The following is a 23,479-nucleotide window of genomic DNA, read 5'->3' on the forward strand; positions in this document are numbered from 1 at the left end:
AATTTGGAGTCAGATGGATGAAAGGTAGGATAGACATATGAGAGAGGAATGGATGGAGGAAGTTACAGGTGCTGGGATGATGAGCATTTGAAATATATATCTAAGCGGGGGACAGAAGGAGAGATAAAGAGAAAGCAGGGGATAGGAAAACACTTTTGGCTAGGAGAAATGGAGAGGGGGTGCCCTGCCAAGTGCGTTTGGAGCGTGCCAAACACACTTTTAGGGCTGCAGGTATCGTTATCGTATGGTACAGCAATATGACTCCTTATCCTCCAAAATATTAAGCTGTAGGCTACATAAAGCTGATGACTTGTGAAATCAAGACATGTTTTACTACAGCTGGGTATTGTATAAAAAAAATTCAATACCGGTACCGATACCAATACCGTGTCTTTGATACCGGTTCCTAAACAATACTTTTTCGATACCAATTTTATAAAACAAAAAGAAATGACAACATTTCAGCACAAATCTTGCGCAAAACGTGTAACGTTAGACAGCCAATCACAGACATTATTACATCTTGGTAGAAGCATGCTGCATGCTGATTGGCTCACTGACGCTGATGAGATTTACTTCTTGGTGTTGAAATTGTGTTTTGAATGACGAGGCTTTTTTTTTGTTGATGCTCGATACTTTAGAGGCAATTTGGTCGGTGCCTAAAAAGTATTGAATTCGGTACCCAGCCCTACACTCTTTTCGTAATTTCGTGGCTAGGCTTCCTTGGCGCACGTGTGGCACACTTGGTGGAATCAGAAAGAAGGAATAGGTGGGTGCATTAGAGGCTATTGCAATCATGGCTTATTACATTCACCACTGTCGCCCCCTTGATGAGCTCTCCCCGTCATGACAGTTTGGGTGAGAAAGATGGAGCGTCCACTGGGTGAAAGACTGGCAGGAACAGGCTGTCCTGAGGGAGCTACTGTATAAGCGGAGCGAGAAGTTTTAAGTGATTCACAATTATTCTTGGAGCTGTGTGACCTGTTTTCAACACCTTGGGGGAATCTGAGGTCATTTATGAAAATGAAATGAATTATGAAAATGTCACCAGCAGATCTGCCGCACATATTTGGCTTGACAGTGACATCATCACTCTGTGCGTATTTGGCTTGACAGTGACATCATCACTCTGTGCGTATTTGGCTTGACAGTGACATCATCATAGACAGTATATATAATGGACCAACACATCCCGTTGCTCTGGACGAAGACCAGTGAAGGACATTAGAAGCTCTTTCCCGGTGATGGCTGAGCGTTACTGAGCAGCCTCCAACTGAGCTTGAAGATGTAAATGTGACGTGAGCAACCTGTCTGAAAGTTGGAAGTCTTCTGGTAGCTGTGCCAAGAGAAATCTCAATCATTCCCAATCTTGTAGAGACGGAGAGCGTAGGTATATGTAAGGAGATAACATAGACACAGGCTAATTATTGATCACTAAAAGGCTAAACAGCTAATGGAAGTCCAAACTGCCTGAGAGCTTCTCCTGTACTATACGGTAATTCCTCTACTATGAGACAGTAAGTTGCGTGGTTATGACATTTTTATAAAAACGTCTGCTACGGAGCCATAACGTGAGATACAAGGTAATGGAGCCTTTTATACATTGTTGTGTTTCTTTAGAAATAAACAACGGACAAATAGAGTCTTTAAACGCTTCAGATGTAAAGGTATTCTCTGTCAAAGTGACGTCAAAATGAATGGCAGTCAATGGGAATGCTAACGTCGGGTAATCGTTTGGTAGCATCAAAATGGCGCCATTGGAGGTTCCAGCTCTGAAGCGAAGCTTACCCCCTTGCATCATCACTCCAGAGATGCAGAGGGAACACCTGCTGCCTTCAGATGGCACCAGTGCAAAGTAAAGGCCTTACAGTAATAATGGCAGCAGACAATGTGAGTAGGGATAGACCGATTATCGGCCCTGGCTGATTATAAGGCCGTTTTTTGGCAGTTTGCAGATTATCTGTATCAGCGTTTTATTTACCTGATAACTGATAAAGTTAATGAATTAAAAAGTGTTCTACTTTAGCTCGGCTACAGCTCTGTCGGTCCCTCTGCTTCACTTTCACTCACCACTGAGTCTGACTTCATCTCCCCCCCACAATTATGGATTATGTTGAAAATTTCTCATTTATTAAATAATTGCTTAAAGAATTTAAAAAAAGTTTTGTGTTCAGAATCAGAATCAGAATGAGAAATACTTTAATAATCCCAGGGGGAAATTATTTTTGTTACCACTCCAGGTATACAAACAACATATACAAACAACATATATTATCCAGACTTTTAACATATATAATAAAAAGAAATATACAGTAATAATATATAAAATATGAAATGTACAATGTTAAGATGATTATAGTGCCATAAAAAAGAGAAGTGATTGTCTATGTTTGAGATGAGATGATTACAGAGAGGGGCTGTGTGACTCTCTGAGGGAGGCGTTGTAACGTTTAATGACCACAGGCAGGAAAGATTTCCTGTGGCGCTCTGTGGTGCATCTGGGTAAGAGGAGTCTTCTGCTGAAGGTGCTCCTCTGCTGGGCCAGTGTGTCGTAGAGAGGGTGTGAGACATTATCCAAGATGGACTGAAGCCTGGAGAGCATCCTCCTCTCAGCCACGGTCGTCAGTGTGTCCAGCTCCTCCCCCACGACATCACCAGCCCTCCTGATCAGTTTGTTCAGTCTGTTGGTGTCTGCGACCTTCATCCCACTTCCCTAGCATGTGACAGCGAAGAAGATAGCACTGGCCACAACAGACTGATAGAACATCCTCAGCATCGTCCGGCAGATGTTAAAGGACCTCAGCCTCCTGAGGAAAAAGAGTCGAATTTGGCCCTTTTTGTAGACAGCCTCGGCGTGTCTAGTCAAGTCCAGCTTATTGTTTAAGTACACCCCCAGGTACTTGTACTCCTCAACAGTGTCCACAGGGACCCCCTGGATGGAAACAGGGGTCCCCGATGATTTCGCCCTCCTCAGATCCACTACGACCTCCTTCGTTTTTGTCACATTGAGCTGCAGGTGGTTCAGCTCACTCCAAGTGGCAAAGTTGCCCACAACAGTCCTGTATTCATTCTCATCACCCTTTTCTATGCAGCCAACTATTGCTGAGTCATCAGAAAACTTCTGAAGGTGGCAGGACTCCGAGGTGAAGAGGGTGAAGAGGAAGGGAGAGAGGACAGTCCCCTGTGGAGCCCCAGTGTTGCTGACCACCCTGTCAGACACACAGTTCTTTAGGCGTACGTACTGTGGCCTGCCCGTCAGGTAATCAACAATCCAGGACACGATGGGGGCCTCCACCTGCATCGCAGTCATCTTCTCACCCAGTAGAGCTGGACGGATGGTGTTGAAAGCACTGGAGAAGTCAAAGAACATGACTCTCACAGTGCTCGCTGGCTTGTCCAGATGAGTGCAGACTCTGTTCAGCAGACAGATGATGCTGTCCTCAACTCCCAGGCTAGGCTGATAGGCGAACTGTAGTGGATCAGTGAAGGGCCTGACCATAGGCCTTAGCTGCTCCAGGATGAGCCTCTCGAAGGTCTTCATGATGTGGGGTGTCAGAGCCACCGGTGTAGTCCTGAGGGCCGCTGGGACGCGGCGTCTTTGGCACAGGAACGAGGCAGGACGTCTTCCACAGCACGGGGACCCTCTGTAGGTGCAGGCTCAGGCTGAAGACTAGACTTAGTACTCCACGCAGCTGGGGGGCACAGGCTTTAAGCACCCTGGGAAATACACCGTCTGGGCCAGCAGCTTTGCCGGGGTAGAGTCTAGTCAGCTGTCTCTTCACCAGGTCAGGCGTGAAGGACACTGTAGAGGTGACTGTGGGGGAGGGGTGAGGTCCTCAGGTTGTAGAGGACATGGTGTAGAGCAGGGGGGAGGGGTGGATAGGAGGGTGTGAGTTGAGGTGGTGAGGTGCAGACAAAGGGCCTGTAAGGAGGAGGAGTAGGAGGAGGTAAAGTGGCAGTTTTTGTTGGGCAGCCAGCAGCAGAGACTTGTGGGGGATGGGCCGCAGTATGAAACCTATTGAAAAATAGGTTCAGATCATTGCCCGGTCCACACGGCCCTCCAACCTCATGCCACCAGTCTTCTGGAACCCAGTGATGGTTCTCATGCCGCTCCACACATCCCTCATGTTGTTGTGCTGGAGTTTACTCTCCAGCTTTCTCCTATAACTGTCTTTAGCCTCCCTGATTTTGAGTTTGAGTACCCCCTGCACTCTCCTCACCTCATCACAGTTGCCATCTCTGAACGCCCTCTTCTTTTCATTCAGGAAAGCCTTCATGTCCTTGGTGATCCAGGGTTTATTATTGGCGTAGCAGGTTACAGTCCGAGCAGGGACATTGCAGTCCACACAGAAATGAATGCTCACTCTGTGAGCCCATCAATGTCCTCCCCGTGGGGCTCACAGAGTGCAGGCCAGTCCGTCACTTCAAAGCAGCCCTGCAGTGCCTCATAAGCCTCTTCCGACCACTTCCTCACTGTTCTTGTGGTTGTAGGCTTCCTCTTCACCAGAGGCACATAGCAGGGTTTGAGGTGAACCAGGTTGTGATCTGACCTGCCAAGAGGGGGGAGAGACGAGGAGGTGTATGCTTCCTTAATGTTAGCATACATCAGGTCCAGGGTCCTCTCTTCTCTGGTAGGATAGCTCACATATTGTGTGAACGTCGGCAGAACTCTATCCATGGTGACGTGGTTAAAGTCTCCCGACATGATGATGAGGGCACTGGGGTGTTGAGTCTGTAGTTTGGAAATGGTGGTGTGAATGATGCAGGCAGATGTTGGGTTTGCAAAGGGAGGGATGTACACGACAACAATGATGACATGTGGGATTTCTCTAGGCAGACGGTATGGACGGAGTCCAACGGCCAGCAGTTCAACATCCGGGCTACAGAGCTGTTCTTTAATCGTGATATGACCGGGATAACACCATCTGCTGTTTACTAGAACGACAAGCCCCCCCGCCTTTCCGCTTACCGCTCTCGGTACAATCCTGGTCCGCCCGGACAGTGTGGAAGCCATCCACGGAGACGTTCTGGTCCGTAATGTCCCTGTGCAGCCATGTCTCCGTGAAACACATCAGACTGCACTCACGGTACTCCGGGTGGCTCCGCGATAGCGTCGTTAGCTCGTCCATTTTGTTGCTAAGGGACCGTACATTTCCCATAGCAACAGAGGGGAGACAGGGCTTAAATCTTCTCCTCTCCATACGCCCGTCCCGTCTCGCCCCTCCTCTATTCCCCCGACGTTGCTTCCCTCCTCTGCGTCCCCGGTGTGTTTTTCTCCAGAGTTCGGGTGGTATATTAGCTGGTCTGGCCACAATGCCGGCCGGCATTAGCGCGATCAGCTGTACTCCGGAGTAAAACAAAGGCAGCATGTCCCGGTGAAAGCGGCATTGATCAAAACAACACAATAAAAAAAGCACCAAAACTCTCCAAAGCAACCTCGTAAGAGAGGGCAGGACTTCACAGAGGTAAAGTGATAAAACAAGAACGAACAAAAGAGAATTGAAGTCAAAAAAGTTAAAAAAGCGAACTCAAAAGCTGGAGCAGGTAACAGGCAGCATGCAGCTATCGCGCATGCGCACTACAAGTCTGAGTATTGGAGTATGTAACCAAAAAAATCTTAATTTGGACTTAAAGATTTGGTTCCAAAAATCTGTTTCATTAACTAATAACAATCGGATCGGCCTTGAAAAACCAGTACCGGTTGATCCCTAGTAGGTGAGCGTTGATATTTACTCTAAAAAGAACCCTTCCCCTGGCCTGCAAGCTGTTATAGCAAAAACTACCCAAAAACAGCACAAAAACTCCATTAGAGCAGAACATAATAATATGGTGATTCTGGTCTAAAATCAATGTTATTTCCTTATTGCTTAATCCGGTTGCAATATATTATGATTAGGTCATTAATATAAGCCGCTTCAGAGACAAACGTGGTCACTTTGTAACACACGTTATAATGCTCGCCTAGCTGCTAGCAGTGGCACGCCCTCATACTCTGCTTCTGACTGGCTAGTAGTCCTTACCTAGGTACTGTCAGGGACACGCCCTCATACTCTGCTTCTGACTGGCTAGTAGTCCTTACCTAGCTACTGCGCATGTGCGACTCCCAACAAAGATGGTACAGAAGTGTGATGTCTCACTCTGTAGCTAAAACAGAGAGCTCAACACACAGGGTGAAAAGAGGAGCTGCAGCAATGTGCAGTACAACAAAAATATGGTGTTTTTGGAAAATTAAGCCATGTAAACCTTTTCTGATATAACCTCTAAATACAATTATGAACTTGAAAATTAGCATAATATGAACACTTTAACCATTTTGCATCATCTGGTGGACGTTTTGGCGGCGACGGGAGCGAGGAGCTCTGTGCACTGGCGGCGTGGAAGGAGGTGGACGCCGTTTATCTGCATGTACAACTAGCTGTAAAAATCTACTTTCCAATTATTCACTTTTACTGCATTCGAGACATAATCTTTCAAGAGAAAATCATGATGCATCCGAGAATCATTTTTTCGCCTCTAACCCCTAATGGATGCATAGAGAAAATATTTCAGCAGCCAGATGGGGTTCCTAATGAGATGTGAGCCATATGGTGATGATTCAGCATGGCAGTCTGACAAGCTCTGGTTTAACCCCGGTTACACACACACACACACACACACACACACACACACACACACACACACACACACACACACACACACACACACACACACACACACACACACACACACACAGACAGACACACACCTCCCTCTGGACTGACTGTAAGTCGTGCATCAAGTGTGGCAGAGTCCAGCCCTAACACATGCTACAGTGAACGGAGACCATCCATTATGGCTGCAACTACAGAGAAATGTTAAACTTCAACATTCCGCACATTGATAGCTGTGTTGTAATTCTGATTGAACATTAGGCTCTAAATTACATTCAGACAGAGAGCAGCAGAGAGGGGAGCCAAGATTTAAACCAATCAGGCCGTAGCGTGCGCGTCGTCCATCTTACCCAACCACAACTATCTAAAGTTAGCTCAGAGGGGTTTATATTGCCCTCCAACATATATACAGATGTTCTACAGAGAACAAAATGTCTCTTTGCTGATCAAACTGTTTCAGCTGAAGCTTTTTTTACTGGAAATCACAAACAAGTAGTGGTTATTAAATACCTGCAGGGTGATTCAGATGGAAATGGTATGTTCCCCTGTCAGAGGGTATGTGTTGTGTTATGTGTGTTTTTGGTGTATTTCTTACATTGTGAGACATTATTATTGAACATTTTAGCTATTCCCTCAAAAGACAAAACATCTGAAACATGTACAGTATCTTTTACTTATCTATTTTGTTTTACAGTCTTCATATAACTAAGACTAGTGTGAAGCATAGTGGGAACGTCTTTAAAGTCTTCAACAGGCGCTAATTGTTAAATTTGTAATTTTAAGCATTACAAATGTTTTCTCAGATTTTTGTGTTATACCCCACTTAGTCTCGCATCGCCAGACCTTCCTCCACAACGCTGCGGAGGAAGGTCTGGCGAGTCCACACAGCATTCCGGGATGGGAGAAAAACATGCTCTGGTTATTTTATTTCTTTAAACCAATCACAATCATCATGGGCGGTGCCAAGCTCCGGACGGAGCCACTGTGTCGCTGCAAAATAGTCTCAGGAAGGAACTTGTTTTGGTGGAACGTGTACGTTCAAAAGTAGTTTTAGTCGTGCAACAGAAACCTCAGATTAGACAGATAGTCTAGCTAGCTGTCTGGATTTACCCTGCAGAGATCTGAGGAGCAGTTAACCATAGTCCTCACAAATCCACCGGAGTTTAGAACGCCAACACAGAGACAGAGGATGGTGACGGACATCCGGCGGCACCGGAACAATCCAGTTAATGAAAGGTCATTGTTATAGACTATCCTCCGTGTGACAGGATGTCAGTGCCCTGAAGTATTTGTGGACAGTGGATATGAGTATGTATCTGGTGTGTTGTACCTTGTCTGAGCAGCAGCAGTAGCTTCCCTCTCTCTAACTCCAGACTGAGGCCGAGTCCTCCCTCTCCATCTGCGTGCAGCAGTGTCCCAGAATTCCTCAGGGTTTTAAACTTCAGAGAGACGGCCTCTCCGGACGCGCGCCTCGGCCCGGGACTCAACCTGTACACCAGACCGCTGCTGCCACCGTCCAGACTCACCACGTCAGAGGCTGGAAGACGAAACAGACACAGAGGAGTCACGTACTTACCGTTACATTCAAGCCATCGTCAAATGAGTTGCTACAAAGCTAATTAAGACTATCAGCTCCACACAACTCTCTCAGGATTTCTCAGTGTGACTATGTTCAGAAGATTGTGGCGTCCGGTGACTTTCCCACGCAGAAACTCCAGTGAAGACAATGACCTCTTCTGAAGAGTCCATCATGTTTTTTTAATCCTCCTTGTCCACCTTGGCTACAAGCAACTACGTGGAGGAGGGGGGGGAGGCTTGTATCATGTGGATGAGACAACAGTTTTGTTGTCATTACTTAGACAGAAACTACGCACTACGCGCTTTAAGTCCACCATTGTGAGCTATAGAGTTGCTGTTAATTTCATTTCAGAATCTGCAAATATGATTGATGTTTTTGTCGTTAAAACACAAAATCACCAACAACTGGACAGACTTTCTCCCTGCTGTTGTGATATTGTGGAAGCAGCATGAGGGTCCGACAGAATTTTGTTCATCACTTCTCATCAGTAAATTTCACCTCCGGGTCTTGCTTGCTCGCTGAGGATTTGCAGGTGAGGTAAACTGTGTGTTTGCGTTGAGCGTGCAGGTTTTAAAGCACGTGTCAAACTCAAGGCCATTGGCCGAACCCGGCCAGCGTATAAATTCAGGTTCACAATAAAGTTTGCACCGTCTTGTTGTTCGCCATACCAAAAAGACGGGAAACTGTTTTCAAACTATTGTTACGCGACACTCTTAGCAGAATATGGCAGATTTGCCGACTTTGAGACACAGAAGCTCCCACATAACCAGAGAGTTTTCATATTCAGGCTGTGAAACTTGCTTGATTTACTAAACTCTATGATGGCTACTTTATGTCGACCGAAGTGCGACAAAAGTAAAACAAAATAAAAAGAAACGTTGCAAAAAACGTCAAATAAAAAAAAAGAAGTCACAAAAACGTTTGAGAAAGCCACAATAGTCATAAAAAAAGCAACAAAAATGACAAAAAAAAAATATTATGTCAATAAACTCTACATCTGGCCCTTGATGTGATTCTCTTTTCCAGTGTGGTCCTTAAAGAAAAATGCGGGAATTGTGGCTTCTGGGGCTCCAGCCCCGAATGTTTTCTCAAAAGATCCAAATTTTTTAGGGTTTTAAAATAACTTTGTTTCACGTTTCCCTCAGTCTCTCTGACTGGACCTGCAAATCAATGAAGCAAAAGTTCTACTTCTTGGGAAATATCGCCGTTTATCCAATGAAATAGCTTTTAAAATGCGTTTTATGTGATGTAACTTAAAAAAAAGTAACTTCAGGCAAATTTTGTTATTAGTCATCATAAAGTCTAGTATAGACCAAAGATTCGCGATGAGACAAAACCATTCTAGAACACAAGCACTAAGGAGACATATAATAATATAATGTATTTATCATATCATATCATGTATTTAATGTTAATATAAAACTATTGATTGTAGCTGCAAACTGTCAAACCCACAAGTGACTGAAGCTCAGTTTTCTAAGGGACCACAGTAGGGACGTAAAGGGAAATGTTTAAAGTTGGGAAGGAAAAAAAACGTCTGCATTAGCCTGAGAAATAGTGCAAAACAACACAACACATTCTCATGAACAGGTTCGTAGGATATTGTACGAAAAGTTATGCTCCGGGAGACCTCCGACTGGTCACATGATATCAGCTACACAGCTCCGTGCTACAGAGCAGCAGTTGCTAGCTTGGTGTCGCAGGCTACAGACCTAGGGTGACTGTCTGGTCACCCTAGGTCAGTCCCGATTCTGAGTTGCGTGTCCCGAGTCCCGACAAAAGCCTGTCGGGACGCCAAAATGTCCCGGTTTACACCAACCACTATGAAATTGTCCCGGTTGTCAGCGATTACATAGCCGACGTGGTCTTATTATAGCCCGATCATTAACTAAACCAATGTAGAAAGACTAATAAAGCGTCCAGCGTATGATTTTAACAATGTGTGTGTGTGTGTGTGTATGTCAGTCAATCATAGCGGTCTGCGTCTGCATAATCTGTGCAGCCAGCGTTACAATGTACATTTGTAAACATGTCCGCTGGAAAGTCAGCAGACGAGCGCTGGGTGGAAATGTTGGCGCATTTCAAAAGCAAGGAGATTCCGTTCAAAAATGTAGGTCTTCTTTGTCAGTTCGCCATGTGTCTACCGGGCACAAATGCTCCCGTTGAGCAGATCTTTTCACTTATGAACAACACATGGACTGACGAGAGGAACCGTATGACCATTCCCACCTGAAAGACGCTACTCGTCACACGGGCCAGTTTTGCTGACACCTGTGCGCAATTTCACAGTAGGCTTTCAGCCAACACATTGATTCTTGAGCAAATTCACTCCTCTAACAAATATCTGCTCTATCAAATGAGATTACATTTGTGTGAGTGTGTTGGTTAGAATAACACTGGTAACACTTTACAGTAAGGGTACATGAATTATCATGAATTCATGCATGAATTAGTTGATGTAGGCCTATGTATTATTATGCATTATGTAATTAATGATTTATGTATTACTGCATTCCTTAATATCCCATAAATCACCAGGAATTGACGTGCTCATAGTCTGTCATTCGTGACCTCATACATGAACAACACAACTAAAGCATTAGGTGCGTGGGCACATCATTATGAATTATGATTTATTAAGCATGATCATGATTATTTATTTTTCTGCAAAAATCATCACTGCGCAAATTCTGATTTGAACACAACTTGTGCATAATGATGTAGCCACCTTACCTGATGCTTTAGTTGATGTGTTGAGACATCAACAATGAGAGGCTATGAACTCATGTCAATTCCTGATGATTCATAAGATATAAAGGAATGAAGTAATGCACAAATCATGAATTAATTCATGCATGAATTCATAATTCATCTACCCTTACCGTAAAGTGTTACCATAACTTTACTTCAAGCTTGTGGCAGCAGTTCCAAATAATTTGTTTAGTGCCATGCAATGAAAAATACCTTTTCAAGTTCAGTGGGTGCATTTTCCAAAAGAATGCTTTAATTCTGACAAATAAAGTTGGTCCCACACAAAACTCACTCAATGTCTTTTCATATTATTTCTTAGATATGTGGGCTACATACCAAGAAAATTCATGAATATTAACTGAGATACCCCATTATGTTGTGTTATGTTTTATGTATGTGGGAAGTAGGCCTACGTGTGCTGTTGGCAAAATTGTGTCTAATCTGTGTGTGTCTATGTCTGACCTGGGCTGGCACATAAAAAGCGTGTACTAGGCTTAGAATTAGGTAGGAACTGCTAAAAACACGACAACCTCACCGTCCTCTCCACTCGACGGACAGACACACTTCCTCGGCTTAGAATTACGGTGAGAACCGCTAAAAATGACACTACCACAATCGCTAAACACACTGCAAACTCACGGTCCTCTCTTCCCGATTTACAGTCCCCCTCTCTTGGCTTAAAATAACTCCCCGTTACACGTAGTAAACAGCCATGGCCCGCTTGCCTGGTCCTCCGGTAACGTTAGCAGAGTTAGCATTGCGGCATTAGCCAGGACCGTTAGCCAGTCGGGATCACTTTACTGGCTGTGTCTCAATTGTTTTTGTGAGTAACCAACTCGGGTACTCTAGCTATATAATTCAATGTGAGTAACCAAATGTTGAAATGACATAAAATGCCCGTCCCTTGTAGCCGTGATAAATTAGCCTGAAGCTAATGCTTAGCTACCGTTTCAGGAGGAAATTAGCCAACTCAGCATCCTTTTGGGCTCTAAGCTGTCTCCATTTTTTCAAATACATCTCCAATATTTACCTGGGGTTTGTTACGTCTCTGGTCACGCAACTGTTGTTGTTTTTTTAGGTTGGGTAGAATCTATCTCCGTTGATCCTGTTTGTTTGTTAGCTGCTTTCATTTCTGTACTAACATTACTAACATATTTTCACAGGTATATCTTTCAACCCGGCCTGGCTGTCAAACTGGGCAGTTGCTAACAACACACAACACACAAAACCCAAAACACAGACAGAAATTCCGTCACGGAATGAAAATTTGAAAAGGAGAAAATACTGGCATTAGCATTGTTGTCATAAAAGATAGTATTTCAACTTAACATGTTTCCTTAATATCTGATGACGCATTGGGTTCATTTTTGGATTCATTACAGTAAATATATTACATATTGGACCTTTAAGTTTAGGCACCGAAAAGGACTAGTTAAGTTTAGGAAGAAGATCCTGGTTTTTATTAAAACACTTCCAAGGAACACACATTTCCTGAGTGATAGTCTTTCGTTTTCCCTGGTAAGTGAACTCCGCTCCCTGGCTTCAAAGTCCTGTGTGTTAACACCTGCCCATCCACTCCTACCACCTCCCTATGCGGCCAGCCACGGTCTTATGCAGCAGCACTCAATGTGGTGCACACAGCAAAAAAACAACAACTTGGAAATCATTCGAATCCCAGTACTCATCTTTAGCTTTTCGAACGTATGGTTTATGAGAACAGGCTGAACAACAATAAGACTTCTAGCTCAAATCCTTCAGAATAAAAACTTTATCTCTGTACATGTTTACTGACCAGAAAAGAACAATTTGGCACAAAAACTGCAAAACGTCTATATTAAAAAACTCTTCATGATCTTAACTTTGCCCTCATCAACATGTAATGTACTTTCTTGGTTTAACATTTTGTTTTTTTGATTGGGGGCGCATGTGCATGTATGACTGACAGCAGTGGTGTTATGTCTGTGCTGTTTGTTCAGTTTGTATCGCCGATGTTGCATTTTTATCCATTTTTATAGATTTGATTGATTAAGCGTGAAATGTCTGCCGAGACAAGTCATGAATTGTTTTGTTGCGTTGCCTCAATCACAGATTATTACCCACTATACAATTGTCCCACTGTGGTAAACTGTTTGCTGCTAACAGCTATATTTCAGCTCCCTTCACTATATTACATTTGTTTTTCCTCTGAGGATTCTGCTGTGCATGCGACATTAGTTCAGGAACGCCGAGCTAGGAAAACAACACGTCTCCTCTGCCAACCGTCACGCTGGCTGATAAACATATTACACTAATATATCTGCTGTCGCCTTAAATAACTTAGAATATTTCCAGACCACCACAGGGTATTTATCAAAATCCATCTTTTAAATGTTTCTCATAATCCATCTTCTTCCAGAGGGGACAGCAGAAAACAGCAGTTTTACAGTAAGGGACAAAAAAAACATCTTTCCACTTGGTGAAGGAATATCATGAATTAGTGCCAGTTCCAGTGTTATGTTACCTCAACATAGTCTGGACCTCTACATGTATCAAGCATTTAGAGCTTTCAGGTATTGGGTGTTGTGCACCTTTTAGGCCACATGAGTGCAGGGAACACTAACATGCGGGTATCGAGCAATATGACTCCTTATTATATATATAATATTAAGCTGTAGGCTACATAAAGCTGATGACATATGAAATCAAGACATGTTTTTACTACAGCTGGGTATCGTTCAAAAAAAAATTTAATACCGGTACCGATACCAATACTGTGACTTTGTTACCAGTTCCTAAACAATACTTTTTTCGATACCAATTTTATAAAACAAAAAGAAATTACAACATTACACATTACGGCACAAATCTTTTTATTTTTCAGCTCCTTCTACGTGAGCCGTCACTGTGTAACGTAGAGTTTTTCCAGCATGTCTCTACGACGTGTAACATTAGACAGCCAATCACAGACATTATTAGATCTTGGTAGAAGCATGCTGCATGCTGATTGGCTCACTGACGCTGATGAGATTTACTCCTTAGGTATTGAAATTGGGTATTGAATGACGAGGCATTTTTCGATACTTTAGAGGCATTTCGGGCGGTGCCAAAAAATGATTGAATTCGGTACCCAGCCCCAGTTTTCACTTAACTTACTGTGATAATTGTGTTGATGCTACGTGTCGTATGTTTTATTTTTTAAAGTAAATGAACGATAATCAATCAACGCGTATGTATGTTGTATCACGACAGTTGCAGAAATTCTTTTATTTTTAAAGCTACCAGTCTGACTACAGCCTCACAGATGGAAGGAGAAACAGAATAAAACAGAAGCTAACGGATGGGGATACTGTAGAATACGACACGCAGACACTTCATATCAGTTCATATGGAAATCACGTTTGCACATTAATATATTAATGTTTGATAAATGTATTTGAGTATGTTTGTAAATGTGTGGAGTTTTTTTTTTGATATTCATGAGTGTGGTGTCCTTTATGAGGGACAATAATACAGTGAACAAACATTTAAAAAGACACAGCAGGGAGTTTATCCTGAGAGGACAAAATATTACAAACACCTGCTTCTTCAACTGAGCCGTGAAGAAGATGAAGGAGATGAAGAGGAGTCATTTGGCGTTTGTCGTCCTTTGTGTCTGTGGGAAATCACAAGCATTTTAATTGCTGTGATGTGTAATGAGTGTTTCTTTTCTTTTGAACCAAATTAATTGTGCCGCATATTGATTGGTGAGATGTTGACGCTCCCTGATTACTCAGTTGTAGTAATTTGCCATTGTTAAATCCTCCATGCAAAGTACATTTCCCTGGAGAAGAATAAACAAACTCAGCAGGTCATTTAGATGAAACCAGTGCAACCAGTGTCCACAGTCTGACATCTCCAGAGAGTCCAGTCAGTCCAATTAAGACTAGAGAGAACTACAGAGGGCCCTGTTTTGAAGGAGACATGCATTTTTACATTTTGTTAAATTGAGACCAGGTTCCACTCATGCACTGAGCCCATTTACAGGATGAAATAAACACAGTACACCCACAATATCCAAAGAGCACCTGTAAGTAGGGATGCACTGAATCCAGGATTGGGCTTCGGATTCGGCCGAATATTGGGCTTTTTGACGGGGTTCGGTTTCTGCCAAACCTTAGAATTTTTTTCCACCGAACCAAACCCTACGCTTGCACTACGTGCGCTACGATGGTCGATGTAAAGACGCCGCAGTTGATTACGGGAAGGTGTTTACGTAGGTGGAGCGTTCAATGCAGTAGGCTGTGAGGAAGTGAAAATGGAACTCTGTAGCAGAAAAAGTGTTGTTTGGCAGTACTTTCAGTCAAAAGAAGGCCATTCAAGTCCAGATACATGTTCAATCAGCAATGCTAATTAGTCTGGTGGTGGCGAGGACCCTAAACAATACACAACATCACCGCTGTTACAACATCTGGTATGAAACATCTGGAAGAATACGAGTTGTGCATGAAGGAATCTACAGACAGCAGCCAGAATGCAGCAACTTGAGCTACAGCAAAGGAAGGACAGTCACTGCTAAAAACTTGTGTTACCCATTTGTTACTTCATTAATGTGTTTACTGTGTTAATGGACTGAGGATGGGAGAAGGATTCGGTATTCAGATTTCGGATTTGGCAGAATCTTAACCAGTGGATTTGGTATTCGGTTTGAACCCCAAAAATCTGGATTCAGTGCATCCCTACCTGTAAGTCCTGCTTTAAACTGCTTTTAGTTTCAGTGCACCCGACTCTTGGAACAAATTACAGCACTTTCTTAAACTCAACTCAATTGTACCTCATGGACAATTGAGAAATCTGGTTTTAAACCTGCAAACAGCATAACTGTATTTTCGTTTGCATCCCTATTTTCCTAACGCATTTATCAAATCATTTTCCAAATCTGAATGTTTTATTGCCCTTCTATGTTTCTTATCATTGTACTTTCTGTGCTGTTGTTCTGTATTTGTCTTTGTAATCTGACTTGACAACATTGAAAATGAGGGTCGCCCCTCAATGATCTCTCCAGGATCAATAGAGGTTGAATGAATGAGTGAATACAATACAAGAAAGAGCCAGGACATGAAGGCTTACTATAAGGACATCCGTAGGTCTCCAGCCGGAGTCCGATCCTCCCGCTGGGGTTCCAGTCCAAAGGAATGAGGCGGAGGAAGCGAGCGATCGCCGGCTGCAGCAGTTTGTACTGAACCACGCTGTCTGCATTACTGTTCCCTGGAAAAGACTGAAAAAACACACACACACACACACACACACACACACACAAGGACTTGTTCATCATGTTTCTGAGTTAGTGTTACCTGGAAAAAAAATGGGCAAAAAAACAAACAGTTTGGTCCACATGAACTGCTGCTGTGCAGACTCTAGTTTGAGTTTTGCACATGTGGCTTTAGTTGGGCCCACTGTCATTTAGCAATGGAAAAAAAAACCTGTATTCATAGGCAAAGCCTACACACACACCCTGGTTTTAGATTACATGGATGTTTAATAAAAGTTTTGGGAGCTTGCAAAAATCCATTATGCGGAATTTGTGGTGTTTTAACAACGTCATGCTACTTACACTTTTCTTCTGACTCACAGTCCCAACAGTCATTATTCACACGGCCACAAGAACACGTACACATAGGTCATTTTAAGTGTTAAATGAATAAATGACAAAAAAGAAAGGAGGAGATACAGTAAAGAGTATCAAAGGGAAATGACAGAGGGACGGAATGAAAGGAAAAGAAAATCACATGGTGAGAGTAAGAGGGAGATAAGCAGCAGGAAATGAGGAGAGGAAATAAAAGGGAGAGAGGAAATTTGAGAAGAACGGGAAAAAGTTAAAAAAGATGGCTCGTGTCCTCACCCCCAGCCCTCCAGACAGGAGGAAACAAACCGAAAAAGAGGAGAGAGACTATAAAGAAAAGATGGATTGCTATATTTCTAAGCACCCACAGGCTTCTGGAAGAAGAAAATAAAAGAGGACCAAGAGAAAGAGGAGAAGAGAAAACAGCATATTTCTTCCCTGGTCTTCAGGCCTCTACGCTGAAAGCAGAAGAAGAAGAAAGTAGTAGAAAATGTGTTGTGGTTGATCCAGCAGCAGGAGCACTTTCTCCTCTGACAGACTCGGTAAGCTCGGCCGACGAGTGCACAGAAGTTCGGAAATGCTTTGAAATGTGACTGGGATTGTGCTCAGTTTAATGCAGAGTGTCAGATCAACATGTTTTTTAAGCTGTGAGAAGTCGTTCCCTGCTCTCCCTCGGAGACGATCCTCGGTGCTCAGATTAGCTGGATTCCCTCCATGTGGGGAAATTGCCTCGGCGCGACTTCTAATCAAAAGCTTCTCTCTGCACCGCTGGAACAAATATGTCTTTACGCTGGATAAATGGCCATGCTCACAGTTTGTAATACCCACACGTTGTACAAGGCTCACTGGGAACATGTGGGTGAACTGCCTCTCTGTGCTAGTCTCACTTTGCCGGACCTTCCTCCACAGCGCTGCGGAGGAGGGTCTGGCTAGTCCACACAGCATTCTGGGATGGGAAAATAAGGGCTCTGGTTTATTGGCATTTCTTTAAACCAATCACAATCGTGTTGGGTGGTGCCTCTGCAAAATAGTCTCAGGAAGGAACTTGTTTTGGTGGAACATGTGGACGTTCAAAAGTAGTTTTAGTCGTGCAACAGAAAACTCCGATTGGACAGATAGTCTAGCTAGCTGTCTGGATTTACCCTGCAGAGATCTGAGGAGCAGTTAACCATAGTCCTCACAAATCCACCGGGTTTAGAACGCCAACACAAAGAAAGCGGAAGCTAATCGGTCGAAAAAACATGCATCCGGCGGAATTTCCTGCGGCACTGGAACTATCCCAGAAATGAAACGTCGTCGATATAGACTACTCTGTGCTGACAGGATTCTTCACTGGGTTTGCTACACAAACAGAACTACATACACTGTAAACAACTGCTGTAAATTTACAGCCAATTGTCAACACTAAAATACTGTTTTCATGTTAAACTGTTTAGTACTGTAGTTAGCAATGCATTGTGGGCTGCTTAACTTGGAGCAACAGGACAGAGGCCCTAAACAGTATGCTGATGTTTTAAATTACAGGACACTACAGTATTTTTTGGAAACTGAGTGTTGACTGGGGAATTTGGAGCACGGTCAGAAGTTTGATACGTTAGTCTTTTAAATTGACGCTACTGCTTTTAGTCAATTTTCTTTAAAAAAATACAGAAATAATTTGCCATCAACTCCTGGAGGGACTTCAGGAACCATCATTTGGATAGGAGATTTTCCAGAAGAGGATGCACAATTTAGATGACATGTGCTACACATCATCGAGTGTTCTTCATCATCTACAAATCATCAGCATCTACAAATTAAACGTAATTAAAATCGTATTCATATTGCCAAAAATGTTTGATATCAAACTGATGCTCAGGAGCTTGTGTTGCTAGGGATTTGAACATGTCATGTCATCAGTGAGGCTTAGATTTGAATAGCCAAAACAATATTACTTTTGGGTGATTTTTTTGTTTAATTTTGGTAACATTAGCCGAACGTCTGCATCCGATGAACAACACTTGTTAACCGGTAAGAGAGGCCAAACGGCAGATGGAGGCAGCAGGAACATAGCATTATATTGTACATTCCTGATTGTATAGTTTATTTATTATTATCATTATGATTGTTGTTGTTGTTTGACAGTGGCAACACTGGAATAATGCTGCAGAGAGGAACAGCAGCTACCAAAGTGATGGTCCACAAGAACTAACACGTAAAAACACAAGCCTACTTCACAGGACTATTTCAAGAGGTAACCTGCAAGTCTAGCTCACAGTGGCACAGATGCCTACTTTAAAGTTTCATCCCTAAATGTTTTTATTGATGCACATTATTGATGCATATTGTCAAAATGTTGTACTGTACTATAATAGTTTCAAAATGGCCTTAATACACATTTTCAAAATGTTCTTAAGTTTGTTTTCCAAATGTTGCTAATGTTATTATGAAAGTATATTTTTACAGACAGCAGAGAATGCATTGCAGATTACATATGTAAATATTTTAAGTTGACTTTTGAGAACATTTTAATGTAAACTCAAAGGACTATTTTAAGAGGAAAAACACGAGCCTGTGGGCATTTTTTTCCCCAAAATGTGCCAAAGATGCTTGTATGCTGAATGTTCTTACTCGTGTAATCAAAAAGGTCTTAATGTTCCTTAAATAGTCTTAATAGTGTAGTTTTCCAAATATTGCTTATGATGTGTATTTGTTGCCTTGGTCCTTTTCTTAGACCCATTGTTATTCAAGGTAAAGCTTAAGTTACTGTAGGTAAGATAAATCACTTATGACAAGAATTTGGTAAGTGTTCAAACTTGTCTTAAATAACAAAAATAATCAACTATAGGTTATGCCCTGTCACGTTTGGTATGGGTTAAGGGCTGACGAGCAATTTAAGAATTGAAGTGTATTGCCATAGTCTAAAGCAGACACTACTAGGCTGTTTATGTTTGCTACTAGAAATCTCTTGTCAGCGTCGTCCAACAGGGTTTATTTTCTTTTTTTCCATTTTTTGAAAGTAGCAGTATTCATGTTGACATTGACATTGCTCTTTGAAATAAAGGTATTTGATTTTGAAGTTTTTATTGCTTATTTTGCACAATATTCACAATAATGCATATCTTAAGCAATTGTCTATAGCCCTGAGAATAATGAAGATATTTTAGGAAACTGCTAAATTTAGATATTGTATTATCTACTGTGCCTGTCTACAGTAAACTGTGAGAAGTTAAAGTAACAACCTAAACAGAATATTATTGTAATTTCCAAATAATCACAGAAATATGCTGCATTCTTTTTTTTTTTTTTTTACTGTATTAGTCTGTGAAATCATTTAACAGTGTGAATACAGAAATATACTGTATTTCTGGTTTACAGACTACTACTGTAAAGTAATTTTACAGTATGGATACCGTAAAATTATAGTATATTGCTGGCGTCTTTGCTGCCAGCTCTTTACTGTAAATTATAGAAATACAGAAAAATACAGTTTTTCTGGTTTAAAGACTACTACCGTAAAGTTATTTTACGTATGAATATCGTAAAAATAACGGTATACTGCTGGCGTCCCTGCTGCCAGTTCTTTACTGTTATTTTACAGGAAAATTATTTACAGTGTAGTATTCCTGTGTCTGCATACTGAACCATGTAGCATCACCACAATGGGACAAATACAAGGCCAACGCCACACTTGTGCGACGGGAGAATACTGAAGAAGAGTGCTGTGTACCAGAAGGTGGAAGGGGATGCCTCGCTGCCTCTGCTGTCCGTCTCACTGATTCCTTCACGAATCAGATCTACACAGAACAGCTGAGCTTTTTCACTTTCACCGCTATGTTGGGCCATGTTTCTGCATGTTGTTACTTGTGATCAGTAGTGGGAAAAGTTCTAAAATGACTTGCTAATGGAGAAACATCATTGCTAAACATTGTACTCAGGTAAAAGTAAAGCTGTTGGTGTGACTATCTTGTCAAGAAAAATGTTTGGACTGTTGGATTTACTGGATGTAATCATTACTGTGCAACTAAACCTGAGTAAACACTTAATAGTTGGGTGAGGAGTATATTGAGACTGGGTACGTGGTATAACAGCACATTCTCACTCCCAGAGCGTCAAAAAGTGATGCTTGGTCAGGTGCCTTTGGCGTTTGTTACTGTAGAAAAAGTCTCCTTTAACAAATAGCCCTTTGGCGTCACTTTTTGACGCTCTGGGTCGGGGAGTACCGACTGAGATGCGGCACAAGAACGGGACTGTTAGGTTTAGGAAAAGATCCTGCGTGGGGTTACAAAATGTATGTTTCAGTGATACGCGGGACAAGAACGGGACATTAACCCCAGTCTCCTGGGTGAAAGTCCTGTGTTGTTTGACCCATCCACTCCCCCAACCAACCTCCTTACGAATATTTTCGGTCTTTCATACTATTCTCTACCGTTGTCGCTCTTAAAGGACAAATCCGGCGCAAAATGAACCTAGGCGTTCATAACACGTGTACCGAGTCGACCGTTCTCTGGGATATGTTTTCATGCTAATCGAATGTGACCAGTTTTAGCACAAACCGCTAATTAGCTAATAACGCTAGTTGTCGGGGCACGGGTAAAGTAAAATGAAATCTCTATTTCTATACCACTAACAAGGCTCAAAACCAGTAACCAGTAACATAGCTCAAGCAGTTCATTGTCCGACTGATTGTGACTGTTTTCCCAAGATGGTGCCCGCCTGTATACATGAACGCTACTTTCTTTATAATCTATCTTTTTAATAAACTGTCTGTACACTTACAAAGTTCTCAATGCTTCGGTTTACATGTAGGGACCCTCATTATGCTCCCGTGGAAGTGAGGTGATATTTTGAGCCTTGTTAGTGGTATAGAAATAGAGATTTCTTTTTACTTTACCCGTGCCCCGATAACTAGCTTTATAAGCTAATTAGCGGTTTGCGCTAAAACCGGTCACATTCGATTAGCATGAAAACACATCCCAGAGAACGGTCGACTCAGTACACATTGTCCTTTAATACTACGTCATCTTACAGCACTGCAGTCGAGCTGCTGCTCTGCCCGGTGCGTTCCATACAGACGCTGTATCGGTATCTCACCAAGTGAGAACGGGTTGGAAATAATGAACAGAGCTCTAACTGGATGCTTTTCACTGGTCAAACAGGCAGGTTTATAAATCTTACTGGTTGGATGTGACTTAAATGTCTTCATGTCTCAGCCTGTAAAGTACTCAGAAAGGTAACATACTGTTCTCAGAGTGTCAGGTCAACATGTAAGCAAACTCAAGCGCTTTCCTCCTATAGAAATGAATGAATGTGTAGCGCGCTTTAAAATGCTTCTGTATGAGAAAAATACATTTGAACTTGATTGTGCAAAGAAAACATTTGTCTACGTAGTCAGAGGATGTGTATGTTCACATGCAAATATAAGTTGTAAACCCAAATTAAAGGCTGCTGCAACATTTATAGGGAGTAATTTAACTGTATAGGATTTTTGAAATATTCAAATACATTTGACATTTCTATAATTTTACAATTCATTCAAAAACTGAGTATGTTTTGCAATGTGTTTGCAAGAAATCTAATCATGCATGGGTTTCCCGTCTGATAACAAAGCTTGCATACAGTGTACAGTATGTGTATGTATGAGTAATATATTTGTCTTATATTTCTTTATAATAGTAATAATAATGTAATTACTATGAGTAGAGTTTCCCATCAAAAGTATTGGTGCCACCCAACAGATAGACAACGATAATGTGTGTCACTTTGTATCCGATCCCGTTCTTTAACATCTTTCAAACATGTGTGCCGACAGTAGCAACGATGGATGAAATCAACATGTTTACTCCGTGAAAATGTAAGAAAGCGAGAGCGAGAAATGACAGCGAGTACCAGACAAAAATAAATAAATAAAACAAAATTGTGCCACTTAACTGCGCCTGTGTTCGTGATCCGCAGCTGAAGTGATTTGTCAACGGGTTTGCAGAGTCAGCAGAGCTTTCACCCCGGTTCATGCATTATAAATGAAGAGATAAACTCATGATGACTCCGTTTATCTGCACAGGGTAGATGGAGTCACGTAGCACTGCTTGACACTCCATCACTTCATATGAATCACACAAAACTAAATAGGATGATGTTTATTGATCCCTGAGAGAAAATAGAGTCTATTCAAGACCAAAAGAACTAAAGTGTAGCCACGAAAATAAAGGGATGAAAATAACACACATACGGTCGCTGTCGGGCGAAAACGTATGTTCGAAACCGTTGCTTTTAAGGAAATGAAAAATTAAATTAAAATTTCAAAACATTTGAACTTTGAAAACATTTCATTGAGCTATTTACATTTGTCAAAGTCAGACGAAATTGCCTCGTCACTGTTAAAAATATTTGTGAAACCCACAGACCGACATAAAGGGTGACCAGTGGCATTGATTTATGCCAGGAGGAGTCAGGAGGAGTCTCAAAGACTCGTGAACTGCGGTCAAACTGTAAAACTAGGCAGCACTGATAAAATATGAATCAAGATTCTGTTACTGCATTGCCTATTTCAATTCTGAAATTCAATTCTGTCAGGATATATTGACAGTTCCAGTTATCTACAGCAGCTTTAAGTACACACATTCATTTCTTGTGCAGTCAGCCACATACTCCACATCTTTCTTTCCTTTTGGCTTTGCACTGTGTAAATGGAGTGCACACATTTTTACATTGTAAGGTTAAATAATTATTCTGATATATTAGTCATTATGTTTTCTGTCTTTGTTACCATGCTGGTGGGGAGGTCCTTCCTGGTGCAGAAAAGGTGTGGCCAAGGGTGAAGGACTAGGCTTATAGGAGATGAGCTGCGCTCGCCTGTAAAGTGGACGAGAGCAGGCGGCAGCAGCCGGGGGCGGTGACAAAAATTCGCGGTCAAGTCAGACAGTTTCCAGCCGTTTCCAGCAG

At 42.2% G+C, this 23,479-nt stretch overlaps 1 protein-coding gene across 1 annotated transcript in view; it reads right to left on the reverse strand.

Moving 5' to 3' along the window:
• The window catches only part of LOC144527007 (contactin-associated protein-like 4), a 293,082-nt gene that overhangs the window by 124,110 nt on the left and 145,493 nt on the right, over positions 1-23,479 (reverse strand). Inside the window, exons 6-7 of the mRNA XM_078264821.1 lie at positions 16,066-16,213; positions 7,981-8,187 (exon numbers count right to left, since the gene is read on the reverse strand). Coding sequence (XP_078120947.1) covers positions 7,981-8,187; positions 16,066-16,213 — 355 coding nt within the window. The remainder of the gene's footprint in view (positions 1-7,980; positions 8,188-16,065; positions 16,214-23,479) is intronic.

Source organism: Sander vitreus, chromosome 12 (assembly GCF_031162955.1).
Source record: "Sander vitreus isolate 19-12246 chromosome 12, sanVit1, whole genome shotgun sequence".
Taxonomy (NCBI): Eukaryota; Metazoa; Chordata; class Actinopteri; order Perciformes; family Percidae; genus Sander; species Sander vitreus.